This window comes from Dendrobates tinctorius, unplaced genomic scaffold, assembly GCF_039654945.1.
Source record: "Dendrobates tinctorius isolate UK_male_01 unplaced genomic scaffold, ASM3965494v1 ptg000046l, whole genome shotgun sequence".
In the NCBI taxonomy this organism is placed as follows: Eukaryota; Metazoa; Chordata; class Amphibia; order Anura; family Dendrobatidae; genus Dendrobates; species Dendrobates tinctorius.
This window is the reverse complement of record NW_027361714.1, coordinates 19,228,197-19,250,592: the sequence shown is the minus strand read 5'-3', so window position 1 is coordinate 19,250,592 and position 22,396 is coordinate 19,228,197. Positions and strand designations below refer to the sequence as shown.

The window sequence follows — 22,396 nt, the reverse complement described above, 5'->3', positions numbered from 1 at the left end:
AGGTGCCTAATATAGTCGCTATGTGATGCACTAGATACTGGTAAAACATTTGGCGCTCTTTTTTGGTCAAATACTATGTTAGATATCATATTTTTCTGTTTGCCATCTATTACGCCCCCAGTCAAGATGGCCGCGACCATTTTGTGGCCGTCTGCGCATGCGCGGGTGACGCGCGCATAACTCCACCCCCATCCGCCCGTGGTCTGGCGTCTGACGTCACGGGGCCCCGTGTATTGTCAGCGCCAGCCCGGACGTGTTGGTGGGTGGGTGGTTGGTCGCTCCCCTGATTGGCGCTCAGGTTTATTTGGACCCCTATTTATAGTACACCCGGTGGCCTTTTATGACACACCCCCTGATGAAGGAAGCAGTGTAGCTTCCGAAACGTACGTTGGGCTGTTTTCCTTGCGCCTGTGGTCCAGTGCCCCCTTTGGTATGAGTATTATGTTTGTATTTTGATCTCTCATAACCCCCTTCTTTGGGGTTGCCTGACGGTCTGGGGATTTTACCCTTTATTTTACTATGACTAGTCGGCTTGTATATACCACTAATGGAGATACATTTTACCATATTGATATACCTTAGGGAATCTCTGTACCTCTGTGCGTTCTGCTTGTGTCACTTCTGTCATGCCAATTTTTATCTGTGTCCTTAATAAAGATTCATGTTATTTCTACCTATTTTGGATGTTTATGCACTGTTTTTTCGGTTGCTTCTTTATCTCTGTGGAGGGGTAGTGGCCCTGCTTTAATTAAAAACGCCTGTTAACCTGTTAGCCGCAGGCATTCTTAATTAAAGCAGGGCCACTACCCCTCCACAGAGATATAGACTTCAGTCTAAACAGAGGACTTGCATAGGTCCCCATTCAGATGAAGACGTCAGTCTAAGTGAGGATTGGCATAGATAGGGTCCTGGAAAACGAGAAATGCCTTACCGTGGGTTCCAGGTACACATAAAATTGGCCATTTTATGCGCTAAACTTTCTCAATTTTTCATACTTCCAATTCAGTAATGCAATTCATTTTCATATTTCATATTTGCATGTTATGGCGCTACAGTGTGCTTCCTTTTTTATTTGAATGTATATGAGTTGGTGACTCTAGGTTAAGCACCATTTCACACTATGCTTATGCTTGGATGTGTCGGTCAGTTTTTGAAATCTGCAGTCAGTTACTTTTGGTCAGTTCTCCTTAACTAAGGCTGTCACCAAGTGACAGAACACACAGTGTTATGGGGCCCATGAGTTGGTTGGACCTCCCCTTCAGTCATTTCACTTTAAATGGTATCTGCATCCTAGTTGCAGATACAGCCAGCTGTAAATAATGAAGGAACAGGGAGCCTTCAGCTTCTTGTTCCATCATTTACTCTGCTTTTGAGCTTTGATGTCTCAGTGCAACAAGCATGATTACTTCACAACAGCGTGCCTGCTGTGAAGAGCTTCAGAACATTCTGCAGAGACCAGAAAATCACCAGAATGATTAGAGATTGATAGTTTTCTTAAAAAAATATTAATGGGTACATTGTACAGGGATATACTGTGTGTGAGGGATATTTTGTTGATCCTTCATATTGTGTGTATGGGAAAGTGTGGCCATCATAAAGTGCAAGGAGCATTGGAGGCCATAAACTCTAGGTGGGGGTGATCAAATCTCTTTAAATGCCTCCAATTCTTCCTTTTTTGGGGGATTGTTACTGATTGAGCAGTGAGAATTGCATTTATCAAAGTCTCCTATCCTTCCTGGACATTTTGGTCCTTTTGAACTTCCAGCCATTGGACCTTTCCTACCCTCTTTCTGAGTCAATTAAAAAAGTTGTACTTTTTTGAGAACAGAAACACTAAATGTAAAAAAAATTTTTAACCATATCTCCAGACTGTCAAGGTGGACTCTATTATTAACATCAGCTTTCATTCGACCTTTATTGTTTCAACGTCTACATTTTATGTGTGTACACTCGTTCACTCTGGGTACGTGGTGGCAAAAAAAACCCAATCTATTAAAATAAAGGTCTTTTATTATATATCTTCCATGCTTAGACTTTTTTCAATTAGATTTTTCTAATTGGTTGTTGTTTTGTTCCGATTTTTCTATTCATATTAATTTAGCAGATGTACTGTACATGTATCACATTGAGGGTGATTTCCTTTAAGTATTATGCACACAAGATTACATGTATAGTATGTCATGTGGTTACCGCAACAGAGAGGAGCCAGAAGACCACATTGTCTGATTGCTCTTACTCCTGATCTGAAAAGACGCACTTCACCATCTTTTTAAATGGTGTTAATTTCTTTTGGCTGTACAGGAGTTAATCGGCCATGTTGGGAGCTCCGAGTCTGAGCTCTCAGCTGAGCCTGGATAGCTACTCCTATCTCCTATATAATCTGGGTCCTCACTGAAACACATCATCAGAGCTAACTTATACTGCATGGCTTTGATAATTGTTTGGTGGTTATATGGGAAGGAATTTGGTTTATTTATCTGTGACTGTTGCTTGGGTTTGTGTGATAATTTCCTTTCCTCCTCTTAATTTGTTTTTTCCCTATCCTCCACTTCCCAGTGCATTCCTCTGTTACGTTAGAGTGAATATTTGTATGCCAAGTACTTTCAGTTGCCCTTGTTCCTGTTGCCTTGTTTGTCTGGCTGGTGTACTGTGGTGCACGGTTGCTCCCCTCTTGCCTAGGAGGGGTAAGGGAACAGACAGAAGGCGGATACAGGTGTTAAGGCAAGGTTGGTGCCCCGGCACCTTCACCTTCAGAAGTAACCCGAAAAATAAGGCAAGCCAATACGTCCCCCTAGTGTCCGGGACAGGGTAGGAGCCCCTGGTCTCGGGTCACCTGACAACCAAGTCGTGACATAGTACCTGTTTATTCTTTGTAACCTTTGTTTAATCATAAATTTCCTGCACAGCTGCTCTATCTTTTCTGCTATGAGATCTGTCATCTCGAACATCCATTACTCTCAGAATTGGAATAAATCCCTTCCTAAAGATAATAATTGCCGAAAACATAGCTATGTTCACAATCTTTGCACCCACATAAAGATATTTTGGAGCAAAATTCAAAAAGAGTGAGTTGAATATTTTGTTGTTATTTTGCATTTCTGCTTCAACACTTTCCACATTCCAGCAAATCATCCTATTAGATCTCTGATCAGTATGAGGTGATTACTAAGGGTCATGATACTAATGACTGGTTTTTAAAATAGCACCCATAAAATGACCATCTATTGGGCAAGTTAATCCAAAAGATAAGAAAACATCACCCACACAAGGCAGACGGAATGCTCCATTGTGCACCTCGCGGTCTGGGCACCGAGTGCACACCGCTAATCGCTCCCGGTAAGGCGCCATATCGAGCTAAGTTATTTTGCAAATATATTCTACACACTAAATACATGAAAAATCTGAAAAAAAAAGATTTTTGCAATTCACTAGACTAGAAGACACACTTTTAAGTTCATTTGCATCAGTTTTATTTAGTTTAAAGTCATGGTGGTTATCAGGATAAGAAAAAGGATACATGTAATATATATAGCTGAGTGGATGTATTTGTGTATGTTTGTGAGTGTATGTATTTGTGTATGTTTGTGTGTGTATGTATCAAGCCACGCCAACTCCACATAGCACTGCCCACTCTGCATAGCTACACTCACTCCACACGCAAAGCCCCATCCACATGGCCCATGTTGTTAGTGCAGAATGCTCCTTGCAGCCCATGATCTGCAATCAAGCACCAGATGACATTGGTTGAGGGGAGGACAATGCCTGGAGGGGGGCTATGGCACGAGCAGGGTGTCAATTACCTGGGTTGTGGCGCTGCAGAGCGAAGTTGTCCACTAGCTGTGGTGCTGCAGGTGTAGTGCCAGCTCTGCCCACTCCAGCCTCACTATGTACAAGAAGAGCGGCACTGAGCATGTCCAAGAGTCTCTCCTATTGCCAGCATTACACATGCCTTCATGGGAAATAATGCTGTAGTGTTAAGTCACACAGAGCACAAGGTAAAAATGGCCTGGATTCTTCACTGCAAGTGGGGATTGAAGCAGGCAGATGTAGTCTGTGTGTGTAGGTGCAAGCAGACCAGCACTGATATCCTCTGTATCTGAGCAGCAGGCTGGGTATGTCCTTGTGACTAAAACTGGCAGAAGAGTTAAAGAGTATTTGGTCAGTATTTTACCTTAGTATTTAATCAGTAATTTACCTCAGTATTTGGTCAGTGATTTACCTTAGTGTTTGGTCTGTATTTTACCTCAGTATTTGGTCAGTATTTTATCTCAGTGTTTGGTCAGTGGTTTACCTCAGTGTTTGGTCAGTATTTCACTTCAGTATTTGGTCAGTATTTTACCTCATTATTTTAGTAATTAACCTCAGTATTTGGTCAGTGATTTACCTTAGTGTTTGGTCTGTATTTTACCTCAGTATTTGGTCAGTATTTTATCTCAGTGTTTGGTCAGTATTTTATCTCTGTATTTAATCAGTATTTTACCTCAGTATTTAGTCAGTGGTTTACCTCAGTGTTTGGTAAGTATTTTACTTCAGTATTTGGCCAGTATTTTACCTCAGTATTTTAGTATTTTACCTCAGTATTTTATCTCAGTGTTTGATCAGTATTTTTACTCAATATTTGGTCATTATTTTACCTCCGTATTTGGTCAGTATTTTACCTCAGTGTTTTAGTATTTTACCTCAGCATTTGGTCAGTACTTTCATCAGTATTTTACCTCAGTGTTTTTCTTTTTTATTGCAATCAGTGAAATTTCTCTCGGGATCAAATGTTTTTATGTGCAATATATCGTAATCATTATAATTTGTTATAATAACTAACCACAGTTACTATGCCCGGGCAATGCCGGGCTCTTCAGCTAGTTTACTATAGAATAGACCCATTTAGCATTTCTATTTACTCGTTTTTTCATATTTTCATTACTTTCTCTGTTACTGCTTTGCTTGTTTGTCGCCCCTCTTTTGAAACCAGCAGAAACAACGTAGTATAATTCACAACTGGTAAACCTTTCTCACATTACTGGGGTTTAATATGGCAACTTTATATTCTGCATGAATATTATGTCATACCTGGATGGTTAATGGGTAAACTGATGAAAATAGAAACAACCACCACTTCAGACACAAGAGTGTATCACTGTAATCAGTGTTGGACTGGAATGCAAGGGCCCACCAGTAACATTGACTTTGGGGGGTCCACTTTTCACCTGCATACAAATATTACAGGACCCTCGTTCACAATTTTACCTATATCTCTATATAATAATACACTGTGCAGTTTGGTTAGTGAATGATGAGATGTTGCTTTTCTCTGTCCAGAATGAATCGAGTGAATTGTTCCAAGTACTGCCCATACAGTGGGGTTGGGGGCCCAGATCTGCACAGGGGCCCACCGGGGTATTTCCTTGTTACCCTGTGGGCCAGTCCAAGCCTGACTGTAATATCGTAGCCATCTTGATCATAGAATTACTGTGATTGGCTGACCATCTGATATTATCAGGCATGATAAGAGGACAGGCACCGCTCAGCTCGGCACACTGACGTCATTGCAGAGCTCGGTGACACTTCGCATTGGAGGGAGAGAGTGCTTGTCTAAGTCTGCAAGCACAGTATAATGAATCAGAGGCCTGCAGTGTTTATACTGGTGCTGAAGCTGAGCCATCATACTAACAACCCTTCTAAAGGGCTAATCGTTTGCAGCACACATAATGTGCATTTAGCCTAGGGAGGGAGAGAGAGTCACAGGAACAGAAAGTGTGACATAATCCAGTCAGTAGACAGGAATTAGGCCTGTGCAGTCTGTTGGCAAATATATATCTGTAGTTTTTTTGTAGGGGCTGAAAAACTTGAATATATTTTGATCCATCAGGTATGCTCTGAGGTCTTTTTTGTGTAATATAACGCACCCAAAAATCATTGAAACATTTTCCTGGGTTTCATTTCTCAGACATACACTATTTTGTAGTGTAAACAGAAAGCAAAAAACACAAATATCCTGAACTAAAAAGTAAAAAAATAAACTGCAAATAATGCATAGAGGTAATGCATTATTTGCAGTTTATTTTTTTACTTTTTAGTTCAGGATATTTGTGTTTTTTGCTTTCTGTTTTCTCTGGTTAATGGTCATGTGTTAATATGCACTTACATTGTGCATACACATTAACTTACTTTTCTCAGCTCAGATTCGTTTTTTACTATTTTGTAGTGTGCAGTAAATTTCTATTATTTTTAAAAGTGCTAAGAAGCTTTTTAAAAATGTTGTAGGCTTCAATTTTCCAGACATACAGCATTACGTAGTCTGCCAAAAAGCTAAAAAGCTTTTAAAAAAGTTGTAGGCTTGCACTTCTGAGACATATAGTGTTATGTAATCTGTGAACCTTTCTGTGGTTTCGAAAAGTGAACAAAAGCTTTTAAAAATTTTGTAGATTTCCATTTCTCAGACATACAGTGTTATGTGGTTGGTGAACATCTCTGTTATTTGTAAAACTGCTAAAAAGCTTTTAAGAATTTTGTAGGCCTCAATTTCTCAGCCATACTCTCATACATGATCTGTGAACAAGTCTGTCATCTCTAAAACTGAAAAAAAGCATTAAAACATTTTTCTGGATTGAATTTGATTGTCATTTATACTCTTTAACGTTCTTTCTGTTATATTATGATTGAGTAAACTCCCAAATACTGCTTTGATTGCTGCAATTTTTTTATTTTATTTTATTAAAAATAAACTTGGTTTTAAGAGACCTAGCAATTATAACATGTGCAAGGCATGAGTTTAAGGACAGGGAAATGAAAGTGCTAATGATGGTGCACACAAATGCTGAGGACGTAGGGCAGGTGCAATTTCCAAGATACATACAGTTGTGTTAATAAGTATTTGCCCCTTCCTGAATTCTCATTCTTTTGCATTTTTGTCACACTTAAATGTTTTAGATGACCAAACGCATTTAAATATTAGAAAAAGATAATAAAATAATCATAAAATCCTATTTTTAAATAAAGGTCTTTATTATTAAGGGAAAATTAAATCCAAACCTACAGGTACCTATGTTAAAAAGCGATTGCCGCCTAAGCCTAATAACTGGTCGGGCCATCCTTAGCAAGAACAACTGCAATCAAGCAATTGTGATAACTGGCAATGAGTCTTTTACAACACTCTGGAGGAATTTTGGCCCACTCATCTTTGCAGAATCTTTGCAATTCAGCCACATTGGAGAGTTTCTGAGCAAGAACCACCTTTTTAAGATCATGCCACCACATCTCAATAGAATTATGGTCAGGACTTTGACTAGGCCATTCCAAAATTTTAATTTTGATTTTCTCAAGCCATTCAGAAATGGACTTGCTGGTGTGTTTTGGATTGTCTTGCTGTATCTTATAGATACCTCTCCTTTACTAACCTGTGGGCTTCATGTCAGTGGCCATAAAACAACTGACATCAATCCCACAAGTATTACCACAAAAGGGCAAGTGGGAGGAGACAGGCAAAGCACCAGAATTAGCACATCTAATACAGTACATGCACATTTTCTGGGGCGACTGTGAGTTGCTATTTTTAGATTGGGGGGCCAATATTGATGGACCCTTACCAGTCTTAGAATGCTACTCCCAGCTGTCTGCTTTAGCTTGGCTGGTTATCAAAAATGGGGGGACCCCAAGCCATTTTTTTAAGTTATTTATCTAAATAATATAAGAAAATGGCATGGGGATCCCTTTATTTTTCATAACCAGCCATAATAATTCTGACACCTGAGGGTTGCAGCCCACAGCTGTCAGCTTTGGCTGCACTGGTTATCAAAAATAAAAGAGACCCCACATCATTTTTTAAATTAATTAATTTGTTTATAGTACACTGGTGCTGGCTGTTGAATACTCCTATCAGCGGCGCCTGCTCTTGCTGTTATCAGCAACAGCAGATGTAGGTTGGGAAGAATAGTATTCTCTCATTAGCTGATGCCTATGCCCGCGGGTAAACTTTTTACCACTGGTCACAGCTAATGGTTCACGCTGTTGGGAACCACATCTCTCTGACCAGCAGTAATAATCTTACTGCCAATCAGAGCCTATGTTTGCCGCAAACAATGGATGCTCAGGTCCCTCATTCAGAAGAATGGGGCCAAGGCTCATGTTTGAGTACCATTTAAGTACCCAAACTAAACGTTTTTAGATGTTCAGCCTGACCTTAAGCACCTGAACATCCACGGATTTGCTCATCACAAACTGCTATTCACAGGCTTCAGTGAGAGCAGGAGACACTGATAACAGTAATAATCATGTGCCAGCGCCTGATCGGCTGTAATTTTGTCACCGCCAATCACAGCTGCTGGCTCACATGCTGTTCTCTGTGTGACAGCATGGGAGCCACAATTATCAGTGGATTTTACTGTTGGGAACTTCAGCAAGGTTACCGCTGGTCAGAGACGCTGTTTCATATGCTGTTACAGAGGACAGTGTGGAAACCGCTGGATGTTCGGGCCTCCATTCATTTGAGTGGTGCTTGAGTTTGGGATAAAGTTCGGGTAGCATTCTGGTACGCAAATCTAACTATTTTTATGAATTTCAGCCAAACCCGACAAACCCAAACATCCATGGGTCTGCCAATCCCCATTAAAATACATTTAAACTTAATAAGCCAATACACAACATAATAGCTGCAGGCCATTCACATTTCCTTGTAACATTTTTCAAACTTACATTGTAAAAATAAAAATGCATGATAACATTTCTAAAACAATGCTATATATTTTGTGAGGGGTTGCATCAGTCAGCTGCTTGCAGAGGTAAACTCAGAAACGCCTCTTGGGATAAATCACCTGCTGGTTTATTAAAGCACAGCATAAACCATAGCTGGGTTGAATAAAGTAAGCAAGGCCTTTCTGGCCTAATGGCAAAACAAAGCAAAGATAAAGACCAATAGTTTCCTTTTTCCTGCAGAATTCACCTGCAGGAAAAAGGAGCCATGTCTTGAATCTTTCCTCTCCAAACATACAACAGAGAAAAACACAGTAGCTCAATATTTAACTCTCCAGCCACTGCCTTGAGGTGGAGGCATGGTGAGTAGGCATCCTGCCCATATCTGACCTACTCACCTAATAAGCTCATCCCTTATCATGGCTGATTAACCCCTTCAACATAAGGCATGCTGTAGAGAAATTTATGGGTTTCTAGATCGAGGAAGAAAGCAATCTTTGTGATACATAACTCCCCTCACATACAGTGCCAGTGACCCTGCCACAATATATATATATATATATATATGGTATATATTATTTATAAACTTTACAAATGAGCTAGCATTATTTGTTAAACAATCTTTAAATTTGAGTAAGTTCTAAAAATCACTGTTTTTCTTTACTTTTAGATGAAAAGAAATCAAAGGTCCCTTTGACAGAGGAAAAAGTAAAGAAAGAAGTAAAGGCTAAAACATCTGAAGCAAAAATACCTAAAGCCATAAAAGAAACAAAAACATTAGAGGAAAGTAAAGCAAAGCTAAAGACCAAGGAAGAAATGAAGATGGAAGACAAAGTTGAAACACAAGGTAAATAGCCAGATGAATACTGATGAAGATCTTCCCGAGGTAACAAGTGGGAATCGTATAGTGAAATTGTAAAGATGGCAAAAAACTCCAGAAAAAAAAACACGTAAACAACCAAACAATGATTTACAAATGTATTCATTTAATATTACAAAACATATTATATCAAAGGATGGATATCATAGTATCATAACTATGTAATACTGAAATCATATTACCAATTCATTTGATACTGTGTTGCTGCTAAGGTTTCCAGCACCTCAAAAGTAATGTTTTAGATTAAATCAGTTCTTAATAGAATTGAAAATGAAGTTGTTGTGAGAAAGGCTGATGATGCATTTACACTGCATGATTATCATTATTCTACGTATATTTGTATCTTGATATTAATTTAAACGAGCTGCCAATGACCTGACAACTATCGAGTGAAATAATTTTTTGGTTTGTAAACAAGTATACACAGGACCACAGTGTAAACAGTACATGTACTGTCAAGAATAATGGCAATTATAGGCACTCAGAACAATTTATTAGTGTTCAAACTGTGTGCAGAGTACATATGGTGTGCCTGTTTAAATGGTTTATTAAACGACTGCAGTTTGGCAAACATGTAGCTGATTGATGGTTGTTTAACTTTGCCGGTTGGGTAGTGTAATCCCAACCTAACAAAATACTTCCTTTATCTTAGTACACATTATTCAAAATTTCTGATAGTCCAGCATCTGTTTCCATCATTAATTCTAAGCAGATAAAATCCAGTAGCTAGTCAGATATCATATATGATATTTTTTACGTTCTTGTCACATTGTTTGTACCAGATAATGAATATTGCATTTAGAATGCACTTTGCATTGTTTCCCTGTCGCATCACAATGGTTAGATGTACTGTACATTGTTTTTGTAAAAGGCAAATCCGAAAGCGAAATATAGAGGAGTGGAGGGGGAATAGACAAAGATCGAATGCAAAACCACATATTTATTTATTTTTCTCACTTATATAATGCCATTAATTCCAGAGAGCTTTACAGTCATCAGCGTATCTAATATCTAATGGAAGATTAAAAGGGTTTTCCCACAATGTACATTAATAGTCTATTCACTGATCCCGCTCCCGGGACCCCGGCGGTAACAAGAATGGAGTGTACCTAGCTCTCTCATCACCTTACAACTGCAACATTCAGCCCTCCCTATACACCAGGGTAAATTTGGCATTTTCTTGATGGAGTTGCTCAAAGAAAGAATTGAGATTATTGTTGTCATTTTTGCACTGCTTTCACTGCAGCAGCAGTAGCTAATGTCCCATTCATCTGAACAGTGCTTGCAGAAATGTATGGAATGTGTTACTCAATTGTGGGAGTTGCAAAGCATCTGTCACTAGTGAATATTCTGTAATACTAAAGCCCCCTATATACAATAGATAGCTGTCAGCCAAATGATCATTGAGCCTACAGGAAGCTCTCCTGAATTCTTCATAATCCAGAATGCTTGGCTGAGCAGTCAGTGTGGTCTTCATGAGAAGTGCTGCAAGACACCAAAAGTGTCTTATCTCCAGGAGAACAAAAGGCTATGATATCATAAATCTGATGTGCTGGAGCCTTCTCTTCCCCAAAATCACAAGTCCCTGGAAAGTCACTAGGTTCCCTATGCACAGGTTGATTCCATTAATATTGGTGGGTTCGGCCAACCTAAGTTTAATGTGCATAGGAGTCCTACACATTGTAATCTGATTGGTTGCTATATGGAAAACTTGTGTTCTATTTTTCTCAAACAATATCCTCAACATGCAAGTTAGAAGGCATTGTTTCAAATGTGGTAGTTGAGGTACACATTGCGTAAATAGCAGTTTCCTTAAATGCACATATAACGGAGCCACGCAGAGTGTAAATAATAAGGCCAAATAAAGAACGTGCTAAGAAAAATGAAATGACAAATAGTTGTGTCAAATATTAATCACACAATTACACAATACAGTGAATATAACTGGGCCGAATATTACACAAAATAAAATAGTGAAATAATGTAAAAATGAAAGTGTTAAACATAGGTTGAAGAAAATGTTCCAGTTATAGTTAAAGTTTCAAAGCACAAAATCTGATTGCACACCATATAAATTAAGGACATGGCTTTAATTAAAGGGTAAAGGACATGGAAAGGTAACAGAATAATAAAATCCTTAGAATCAGGGCCGGCGTTAGGGGCAGGCAGACAAGGCAGCTGCCTAGGGCCCCTGCTCCCCCAGGGGCTCCCAACTAATTGCACATCACGCAGCCGCTATGAGGCCCGTGAGGCAGGGGGGCCTGCCTGCCGCCAGTGCTGACTCCCCCCACCATTGCCACATTGAGCTATACTGCCAGTACAGTTCAAAGCAATGATGGAGGAGAGAGCGTCAGCTGACGCTCCCTCTCACATCATTCCCCGCTCTGCCTCTGACACTGCGGGTGCATGATGACATCATCGCACACTCACTGTGTACCAGGCAGTGCAGCCACTGAGACAGGAGCCGGGAGCAATGCGGGCATGGTGAGAGGTGAGGATTTTTTTTAATATAACCCTATGTAATAGACTGTAGGGCCACTATTCTCGGGGGGAGGGAAAGATGTGGGATGTGTTATATACTATGGGGCTGTGCTATATACTATGTGGGCTGTGTTATATACTATGCGGGCTGTGCTATATACTATGCGGGCTGTGCTATATTCTAAGCAGACTGTGTTATATACTATGTGGGCTGTGCTATATACTATGTGGGCTGTGTTAAATACTACGTGGCTGTGCTATATACTATGAAGGCTGTGCTATGTAATACGTGGGCTGTTATATAATATGTGGCTCTGCTATATACTATGTGGGCTGTGTTATACATTTCGTGGCTGTGCTATATACTATGAGGCTATACTATACGCTATGTGGGCTGTGTTATATACTATGTGGGCTGCGTTATTTACTATGTGACTGTGTTATATACTATTTGGGGTATATTATATTCTATGGGGAGGCTGTGTTATATACTATCTGGCTGTGTTATATACTATTGGGGATACATTATATTCTATGGGGAGGCTGTGTTATATACTATGGTGTACATTGTACATTATATTCTATGGGGGAGGCTGTGTTATATACTACGGGGGGCTACATTATATTCTATGGGGAGGTGGGCTGTATTATATTCTATGGGGGCTACATTATATGGGGGGCTGTATTAGATTTTATGGGGGAGGATTGCATCATACTCTTTGATTGGGCTACATTATATTCTAAGGGGAGGTGGGCTGTATTATATTTTATTCAGGGCTACATCATATTCTATGGGGGGCTGTATTATATGAGGTGTGATTGCATCATACTCTATGAGGGGGCTACATTGTATTCTATGGGGCGGCTGCATTATACTATTGTATATGTGGGCTGCATTTTACTGTATCAAGGACAATGGGGTAATACATTATACTATATGAAGAACTATGGGGTGCACTATACTATCGGAAGTGAATTGTACTACATGGATGACTATGTGTTAGGCGTCGGATTCCTGGCGCTGCACGGCGGGAATCCAGAGCCAGGCATCCTGCGGTCTCCCATTCTCCTCCGACCGCTCGGACTCCTGCTCAGCAATCTCGGCGAGCCGGGCATTCCCCGCAGACTCGTTCTGTGAGCCTGGATGTTGCTGCCACCTCTGGTGCAGCAATGATAACGCAACCTGCTTTGCAGGGAACTGCTCTAGAGGCTAAGTCCTCACGCCGTGCGACTGGGCATGCCCGCAACTTGTCCTCTCAGTGGAGAGCAGGGGTCACATGTGAAGGTCCTATGTCGGATCTGATTGGTCCTTCCTATAGTACTGGAAGGTCTCGGAAGCGCATGGCTATAAAAAGCCTGCATGGCGGCTCGGCCATGCGCTAGTGTAGCATATTATGCTGTGTGTGTATGGTGATGGATGCATGGACTGGTGTCTGACTTATTATGAAACCCCTTCCCTCGGATATTACGAATGGTGACAGTATGTTGGGTTAGTCAGCTCCAGATTGTGGCAGGCTACACGCCACTGAGCCTTCCTCACCTACACTAGCATCTGTCGGTGCCCGGCTCCTCCGGCATCGTCGCTTAGCGGCTTCAGTTACGGCCGCGCTGCAGTAGTAGCAGCTTTTGGTGTTCGCAGCTGCGACGCCACACACCGGCTGACCTGTGCAGCTAACAGGTTCAGCCTTTACGTCTAGTTCATACTTTGGCGTCTCTGTGACTAAACAGAGTCCGCTCTCAGGCTCTCGGGTGACGTTAACCCGAGCGCTGTTTCGCACTTCTAGCGTATCTGCCATTGTCCAGCAGCGGTCTTGTCATCTACCGCACGGTGGACCCCGGGCGGCGAACGCGCCTTCCATTATTTATATCTGGTGCGTTCCGCCGACCCTAACATTACACTAGCGCCAGGGTCTGGCTGGCAATGGCAGACGTGCAGCAGCTGCAGCGCTACATTCGGCAGCTGGAGAGCAGGTTGGCGGCTATTGAGAGCACCAACTCAGCTGCGAATGCTGCGCTAGCTGCTGCTCAGACAGTCGCTGAGGCTGTCTCACGTGCGCCCACACTTTTGCCCCTGCCGACAATGTCTCGCCTCCCGCTCCCCGATAAGTTTTCGGGTGATAGTGCCTCCTGTAGGGGATTCGTTAGTCAGTGCTCCATCCAGCTGGAGTTGCTGGCTGCACGGTTCCCTACGGAGCGTGCTAAGGTGGGATTTATTGTCTCTCTGTTGTCTGGCCGGGCATTACAGTGGGCCACGCCATTGTGGGAACGTGGTGATCCCGTGGTACAGGGGGCTGCTCAGTTCCTCGCGGCTCTGAAGCAAGTCTTCTTGGGACCACGGGTCACCCACGATACGGCTCTCCAACTGTTATCTTTAACACAAGGGTCACTTTCGGTTAGCCATCATGCTGTCCAGTTTCGGACACTGGCTTCCGAGTTAGAGTGGCCGGACAAAGTGTTGGTCCCGGTGTTTTGGAGAGGCCTGGCTGAGCACGTAAAAGATGCTCTAGCTACTAGGGAGATTCCCACCAGTTTGGAGGAGTTGATCGCCGTTTCCACCCGCATTGATCTCCGCTACACGGAGCGCGGGTTGGAACGAGCGCAATCCAAACGTAGGGTTAATTTGGCTCCCACCTTTTCTGAGCCGCTGAAATTTCCTGCACAGGAGCACCTCTCCTCTGAGCCTATGGAGGTGTCTCGCACCAGCACTAAGTTGCGTCCGATGCGAACCTCTGTGCGCTGTTATCAGTGCCGACAGTTGGGCCACTCGGCTGGCACATGCCCTCAGCGGCCGAAAAGACGACCACGTTCAGTGGCCGTAGGTGGTGGTCAATCCAAGGTGGGACCCTTTTCACCCAAACCGGTGTTCCGGGGTACATTAGATAGTGGGTCACCCTCCTGGGAGGCAGAGGTCACCCTGGATTCCGGGGCCGAGGGGAACTTTATGTCCTCGACTTTTGCCCAGAGACACGCTATCCCTCTGGTGATACTCCCCCAACCTCTGACCATCAGGGTGGTAAATGGGGCACCGTTACCATCTCAGGTGACCCATCAGACAGCCGCACTCGGACTCTCTATTTCACCCTCACATCGGGAGACTCTGTCCCTGCTAATTATGCCCAATGGCATCGATCAGGTGCTCCTCGGAGTTCCCTGGCTTCGTTGCCACTCCCCGCATATTGACTGGGCTTCAGGGAGGATACTGGGCTGGGGCAAGGACTGTGAGGGAAGGTGCCTGAGGGGCAGCGTTCAGGTGGCTTCCACAGAACTGCCTGCGGATCTCTCCTCGCTCCCCAAACCCTACCACCATTACGCGGACGTCTTCTCTAAGAAGTCTGCGGAGACGCTCCCACCGCACCGTTCCTATGATTGCCCGATTGATCTCCTGCCAGGCACAGAGCCTCCCCGAGGCTGTGTTTACCCTTTATCACTCCCTGAGACGGAGGCTATGTCCCAGTATATCCGGGAGAACCTGGCTAGGGGTTTCATCAGAAAATTGGTGTCACCGGCTGGTGCCGGGTTCTTCTTTGTACAGAAGAAGAACGGAGAGCTACGCCCCTGCATCGACTACCGAGGTCTCAATGCTATCACGGTTAAAAACAAATACCCCCTACCGTTGATCTCGGAGTTATTTGACAGGTTGCGGGGGGCCCGGATCTTTACTAAACTAGATCTGCGGGGTGCATACAACCTGATCCGCATTCGCGAAGGAGACGAATGGAAGACAGCTTTTAATACCAGGGATGGCCATTACGAATACCTGGTTATGCCCTTTGGCCTTTGTAATGCCCCAGCTGTCTTCCAAGATTTTGTCAACGACGTCTTCCGCGACATGCTCTCTACCTCGGTGGTGGTCTATCTGGATGACATACTCATCTTTTCGCCAGATTTGACCACCCACCGGAGAGACGTCTGCAGGGTCTTTGACCGTCTGCGGGCGAACTCGTTATTTGCCAAGCTGGAGAAGTGCCAGTTTGAGCAGGAGTCCTTGCCGTTCCTGGGCTATATCATCTCGGCCCAGGGGCTGGCCATGGATCCGGCCAAACTACAAGCGGTTATGGACTGGCAGGAACCCCATTCCCTCAAAGCGGTGCAGCGCTTTTTGGGGTTCGTGAATTACTACCGCCAGTTCATACCACACTTTTCCACACTGGTGGCTCCTTTGGTTGCTCTCACCAAGAAAGGAGCTAACCCCAATGCTTGGTCAGAACATGTCTCCAAGGCCTTCTCGGCTATAAAATCACATTTTGCTGGCGCTCCCATATTACATCGTCCCGATGTGGATAAGCCGTTTATCCTTGAGGTAGACGCTTCTTCCGTCGGTGCAGGAGCAGTCCTTTATCAAAAGGATGCTCAAGGTCGGAAGCACCCCTGCTTCTTCTATTCCAAGACCTTCTCACCGGCGGAGAAAAATTACTCCATCGGCGACAGGGAGCTGCTAGCCATGAAGTTGGCTTTTTCTGAATGGAGACATCTCCTGGAGGGAGCCCGGTTTCCCTTTCTGGTATATACGGACCATAAAAACCTGGTCTATCTACAGACGGCCCAACGCCTGAATTCCCGTCAGGCCAGGTGGTCGCTCTTCTTCTCACGATTCCGCTTCACCCTCCACTACCTCTCTGGAGAGAAGAACGTCCGTGCGGATGCTCTCTCACGTTCAGTGGTCTCAGCGGAGGAAGGAGAAGCTGAGCCTCGGTTAATTCTCCCGCCGGAGAGTTTTACGACCGTGGCTCCAGTTGCGCTCGAGTCGGTACCACCGGGCAAGACCTTGGTGCCTCCTCAGCTACGGCCGGAGGTCCTCGCCTGGGCACATGCCTCCAGAGTGGGTGGCCATTTTGGTAAAAAACGGACCGCCGAACTCCTGGCAAGGTCATATTGGTGGCCACATATGGCTCGAGATGTCAAGGAGTACGTGCAGGCATGTGTTTCGTGTGCTCGGAACAGACCCTCTAGACAGAGGCCGGCGGGGCTGTTGTTTCCCCTGCCAGTGGCGGATAGACCATGGGAGATGGTTGGCATGGACTTCATAGTTGGCCTGCCCAAGTCTGGTGGCAGTACGGTCATCTGGGTGGTCACCGACCATTTTTCCAAAATGGTGCATCTGGTGCCACTCGCACGCCTGCCTTCCGCTCGAGGTCTGGCCACCTTGTTCATTAAACACGTATTCCGTCTACATGGCATGCCGGACAAAATCGTGAGTGACCGTGGTCCCCAGTTTGCGTCTCGGTTTTGGAGGGAGCTCTGCAGTTTACTCAGCATCGAGCTAAATCTATCCTCCGCTTACCATCCCGAGACGAATGGCTTGGTCGAGAGAGCCAATCAGACCTTGGTCACCTATTTACGACATTTTGTCTCTGCCAGGCAGGATGACTGGGCATCCTTGCTACCTTGGGCAGAATTTGCCCTAAACAATGCGGTGGCTGATTCCACTGGTCAGACGCCCTTTCTCCTAAACTATGGCCAACATCCACGTGTCCCTGTCCCGATGCCAGTGTCCTCCACTGACTTCAGGGTGGCAGACTGGGCAGTGGAGGCCCGCGACATTTGGGATCGCACTCAGGATGCTATCCGGGCATCTAAAGAAAGGATGAGGGCGTCCGCCAACATGCATCGGCGGCCTGCGCCAAGCTTCTCCCCTGGCGACATGGTATGGCTCTCCACCCGAAACATTAAACTGCGGGTTGAGTCTCCCAAGTTCGCACCGCGATACATTGGACCATTCAAGGTCCTCGAGCGACTTAGCTCGGTGGTCTACCGCCTGGCTCTACCTCCACATTTGGCCATTTCGGACGTGTTCCATGTGTCTCTCCTCAAACCAGTTCACATGGTCCGGTTTTCTGAGTCATCTGCCGGGTCATCAGACTTATCGTCTGATGAGTTTGAGGTTAACGCCATCGTGGGGCGCAGGTTTGTCCGTGGCAAAAAATTTTATTTGGTGGACTGAAAGGGTCATGGGCCCGAGGCTCGGACCTGGGAGCCGGTGGAAAATATTCACGCACCGCTCCTGATCGCGGCCTTTGAGCGCAGTGAGGCTCAGCGGGGGGGCCCTAGGAGGGGGGGTAATGTTAGGCGTTGGATTCCTGGCGCTGCACGGCAGGAATCCAGAGCCAGACATCCTGCGGTCTCCCATTCTCCTCCGACCGCTCGGACTCCTGCTCAGCAATCTCGGCGAGCCGGGCATTCCCCGCAGACTCGTTCTGTGAGCCTGGATGTTGCTGCCACCTCTGATGCAGCAATGATAACGCAACCTGCTTTGCAGGGAACTGCTCTAGAGGCTAAGTCCTCGCGCCGTGCGACTGGGCATGCCCGCAACTTGTCCTCTCAGTGGAGAGCAGGGGTCACATGTGAAGGTCCTATGTCGGATCTGATTGGTCCTTCCTATAGTACTGGAAGGTCCCAGAAGCGCATGGCTATAAAAAGCCTGCATGGCGGCTCGGCCATGCGCTAGTGTAGCATATTATGCTGTGTGTGTATGGTGATGGATGCATGGACTGGTGTCTGACTTATTATGAAACCCCTTCCCTCGGATATTGCGAATGGTGACAGTATGTTGGGTTAGTCAGCTCCAGATTGTGGCAGGCTACACGCCACTGAGCCTTCCTCACCTACACTAGCGTCCGTCGGTGCCCGGCTCCTCCGGCATCGTCGCTTAGCGGCTTCAGTTACGGCCGCGCTGCAGTAGTAGCAGCTTTTGGTGTTCGCAGCTGTGACGCCACACGCCGGCTGACCTGTGCAGCTAACAGGTTCAGCCTTTACGTCTAGTTCATACTTTGGCGTCTCTGTGACTAAACAGAGTCCGCTCTCAGGCTCTCGGGTGACGTTAACCCGAGCGCTGTTTCGCACTTCTAGCGTATCTGCCATTGTCCAGCAGCGGTCTTGTCATCTACCGCACGGTGGACCCCGGGCGGCGAACGCGCCTTCCATTATTTATATCTGGTGCGTTCCGCCGACCCTAACACTATGGCAGTGCATTATACTATATGGAGCACTATGAGGAGTGTATTATACTATGTGGAGGACTGAGCAGTGTATTTTAATATATGGAGGACTATGAGGAGTGTATTGCACTATATGGAGGACTATGGGAAGTGTATAATACTATATGGAGGATTGAGGAGTGTATTTTAATATATGGAGGACTATAGGGAGTGTATTTTACTATATGGAGCACTATGGGCAGATTATAATATATGGAGGACTATGGAATGTGCATTTTACAATATGGAGGACTTTGGTGCACTTTATAATATATGGAGGACTATAGGGTGTATTATACTAAACAAGCAAAATGCTGCATATTCATTGAGTGATTGGATTGTTTATGCCAGAACAGTATTCATTGTTCTCAGCAGCACATCGTGGGTGTAAACTTTAGATGTGCTGCTGATAACATGATACTGTATGGTGACAGATTGATCTATTAGTAATTGTTCTGTTCCCCATCATTATTTCTCAGACAGTGGAAAGAGGCCAGGAAGCAAGCGTCGAACAACTTCAATGTTGTCGATCACACTCATTTAGCTGCCTGAACTCAGCGCATGTAGCTACAACAGAAATACTTCTTTGTGATGTGCAATATGTTAGCATTTGGGGCCCCATTTTAAACTTTCCTTAGGGCCCCACTCTGCCTAAAGCTGGGCCTGCTTAGAAAAGTGAGATTTATTACATCAGCAAGTGTTGACTTATCGGACTATGCCATTAAAATAAAGACATGTTAAGAAATAATACATGTTTCTTCTTAAGATCATGAGTTCAGCTGAATATATTAGAAAACATTTCTAAGAACAGGAGCTGAGCTTCTTGGCAAAGGTCATTTCACAGTATACGAAGCCATACTATGCAGACTCCTGTTTGGGACTGAAAATAGCAGATTGGAGACGGTGGTCAGGTGTTGGACCCCCACTGATATGATATTGATGACTTATCCTACCGATGACCTGACAACCCTTCAATATTTATGTTACATTTTTGCGCTTATGGTCTTGCTATTTTTGTGTGGCCCAATGTGGTTGGTAAGTAAATAAAGCAAAGTAAGCCTATTTGCAACGAGATGGGAAGTGAAGTGAACAATATATTAAACACTAGGGCAGATGCTATATAATGAATAGGATGCAGCTACTGTACTGCTTTATGAGCTGCATGGGTGTTCCCTGCTTCCAATAAGAAACATTTCTGTGACCTTTTAGCTGCATTCTTAGGGTATGGATCTTTTCTTCATTCTGCAGCAAGCTATAGCACCAGTATCTGTATGCCCCATCTAGTAACCTGAAAAAGTTTCCCAAAGCACTTTGTTTTGAGACCATTTTTATTTATATAATTTACTCACTTATATAGAGCAATTAATTCCAAAGCACTTTATAGCCATCACCATAACTGTACCCTATCAGTATGTCTTTGGAGTGTGGAAGGGAGCTAGAGAACCCAGAAGAAATCCACACAAACACGAGAAGAATTTACAAACTCCTTACAGATGTTATTCTCTGTGAAATTTGAACCCTGGAACCAAATGCTACAACGCTACCATGCTAACCACTGAGCCACCATGGAAGATCCTTTCTATGGTCACATTGTCTGGGAAGTCTGTGCCTGATGTTTATGGCTTATTTTGGATTCCAATCTTGTTTTCCTCATTTTATTTTACATACACTGGTTTATTATCATGGTAAGGCTGGAGCTACTTAGCGATGTGTCGCACAATAGCAATTCTCTGAAAAGTTAAAAATATTTGTGTTACTTATCTGTTGGTTGCTGCTATGCAACTATTAAATAATAATAATACAGTCAAGTAGTAGACAAGTTGCATGTAAGTTGCTTGTTGCGACTTGTATTGATGTCTGTGGCAAGAGTGTTGCATGTGACTTTTGACCTGAGAACTCAAACATTTGGAATCATATGTGACTCTGAGGCCCAGTCACATTATATCTCTGGTCGCAGCATAACTGCATAGGAAATTATTACATCCAATAACTCAATATGGCACTGCAATTTCAGTGTCCAGAGACACATATCGCTGAGTTGCCCTTGCCTTATCCAGACACATTGTAGTATCAATATTACACCTATAGAACGGCAACTTCTGAAAGTTCAATAGAACTAATTTTAGATCACCATAAGACTCTATGGGATCAAGGTTTAGTCCAGGAAAATCATGGTTAATCCAGATTCAGTGATAGTAATGTAATCTCTAAAGAGAGGGCACATCAAACTAATCTAATATTATCTTTTAAAAATCACTGTATAGTTTGTACATTCCTAATTTCCATATTCAGCAGCTTAGTGAATTGTATGTTCTACTGAGACCTCCAACACTGTAAAATTAACTATGTAAAATATACAGTTATTCTACTTTGTTGGATTCTGGATGTTAAGCCATTTCACGACACTATTTTGTAATCCTTATGCTGTATGTAGTTTTGTTCCTTATTGATCGTAAGCCATCTTCATGTATCCATTCTGTTGATTAGTCTTCTTTTCCTTTCTGTTCTGTTAGATCAGTATCAGTTCTGTCGCTATGTGGTTGACATGTATGCTCACGGGGATTTATACACAGGTATTTAAAAAAATTCTTTGTGCGCTAGCTTCATATTCTATGCTTTTCTGAAAGGATCAACTTACCTTCACATTTAATTCCTTGTGGATAAACTCCTACCACAGACAAAACTCTGTAATAAAGACAAGAACTTGCAGCTAATTATGTATAAATCTCGCCAGATAGCTGTTTCGAAAAATTCTTATTAATGGGCTTTACCTGTCATACAAGTCTAATTAAAAAACTCATGTGCAGTGATAAGTTTTCTATTTTACAAGCAGCATTCTCTCATACTGCACATTATAGTGTAACAAATTATTCCGGTCAAGTGGAACAGTGCTTCCTCTAATTAGTCTCGTCCTGCTCCGAGACAACTTTCTGTGTTAATCATCTTTTATCCACAAGAATAAAACACTTTCTTTTACTTTCACTAATAGTTGCTATACTATATTGGACTCCACATAAAGCATTTAATGGCTGTGCATGCGAATGAGCCTAATAGCACTTTTAAAGAATCCAGATATAATAAAATTGATACAGATTTAGCATAACTGAATTTCTCATTTTCACTTTTCACAAGTTATGGGATGCATTGTGATCATAACATTCTAAGTTACTATAATGCAGTATCTAAAACTATTTACTAGCCATAGGAAGTGCAAAATGATAACTTAGGCCGCTAATTTTGTATTCTGTTAGTATTGGAGATGATCGAATCTTGCAAAATTCAACTTTATGAGCTTTTGCAATCTTGTACCAAAAATTTGATTTGTGGCAAATCATAAATACTTGAATTGCCCTGAAAGATTATGTATCATACACTG

General features: G+C 43.5%; 1 protein-coding gene across 1 annotated transcript in view; it reads left to right on the top strand.

Annotated features, from left to right (window-relative positions):
- The window catches only part of TRDN (triadin), a 477,806-nt gene that overhangs the window by 311,354 nt on the left and 144,056 nt on the right, over positions 1-22,396 (top strand). Inside the window, exons 20-21 of the mRNA XM_073576110.1 lie at positions 9,356-9,532; positions 21,534-21,593. Coding sequence (XP_073432211.1) covers positions 9,356-9,532; positions 21,534-21,593 — 237 coding nt within the window. The remainder of the gene's footprint in view (positions 1-9,355; positions 9,533-21,533; positions 21,594-22,396) is intronic.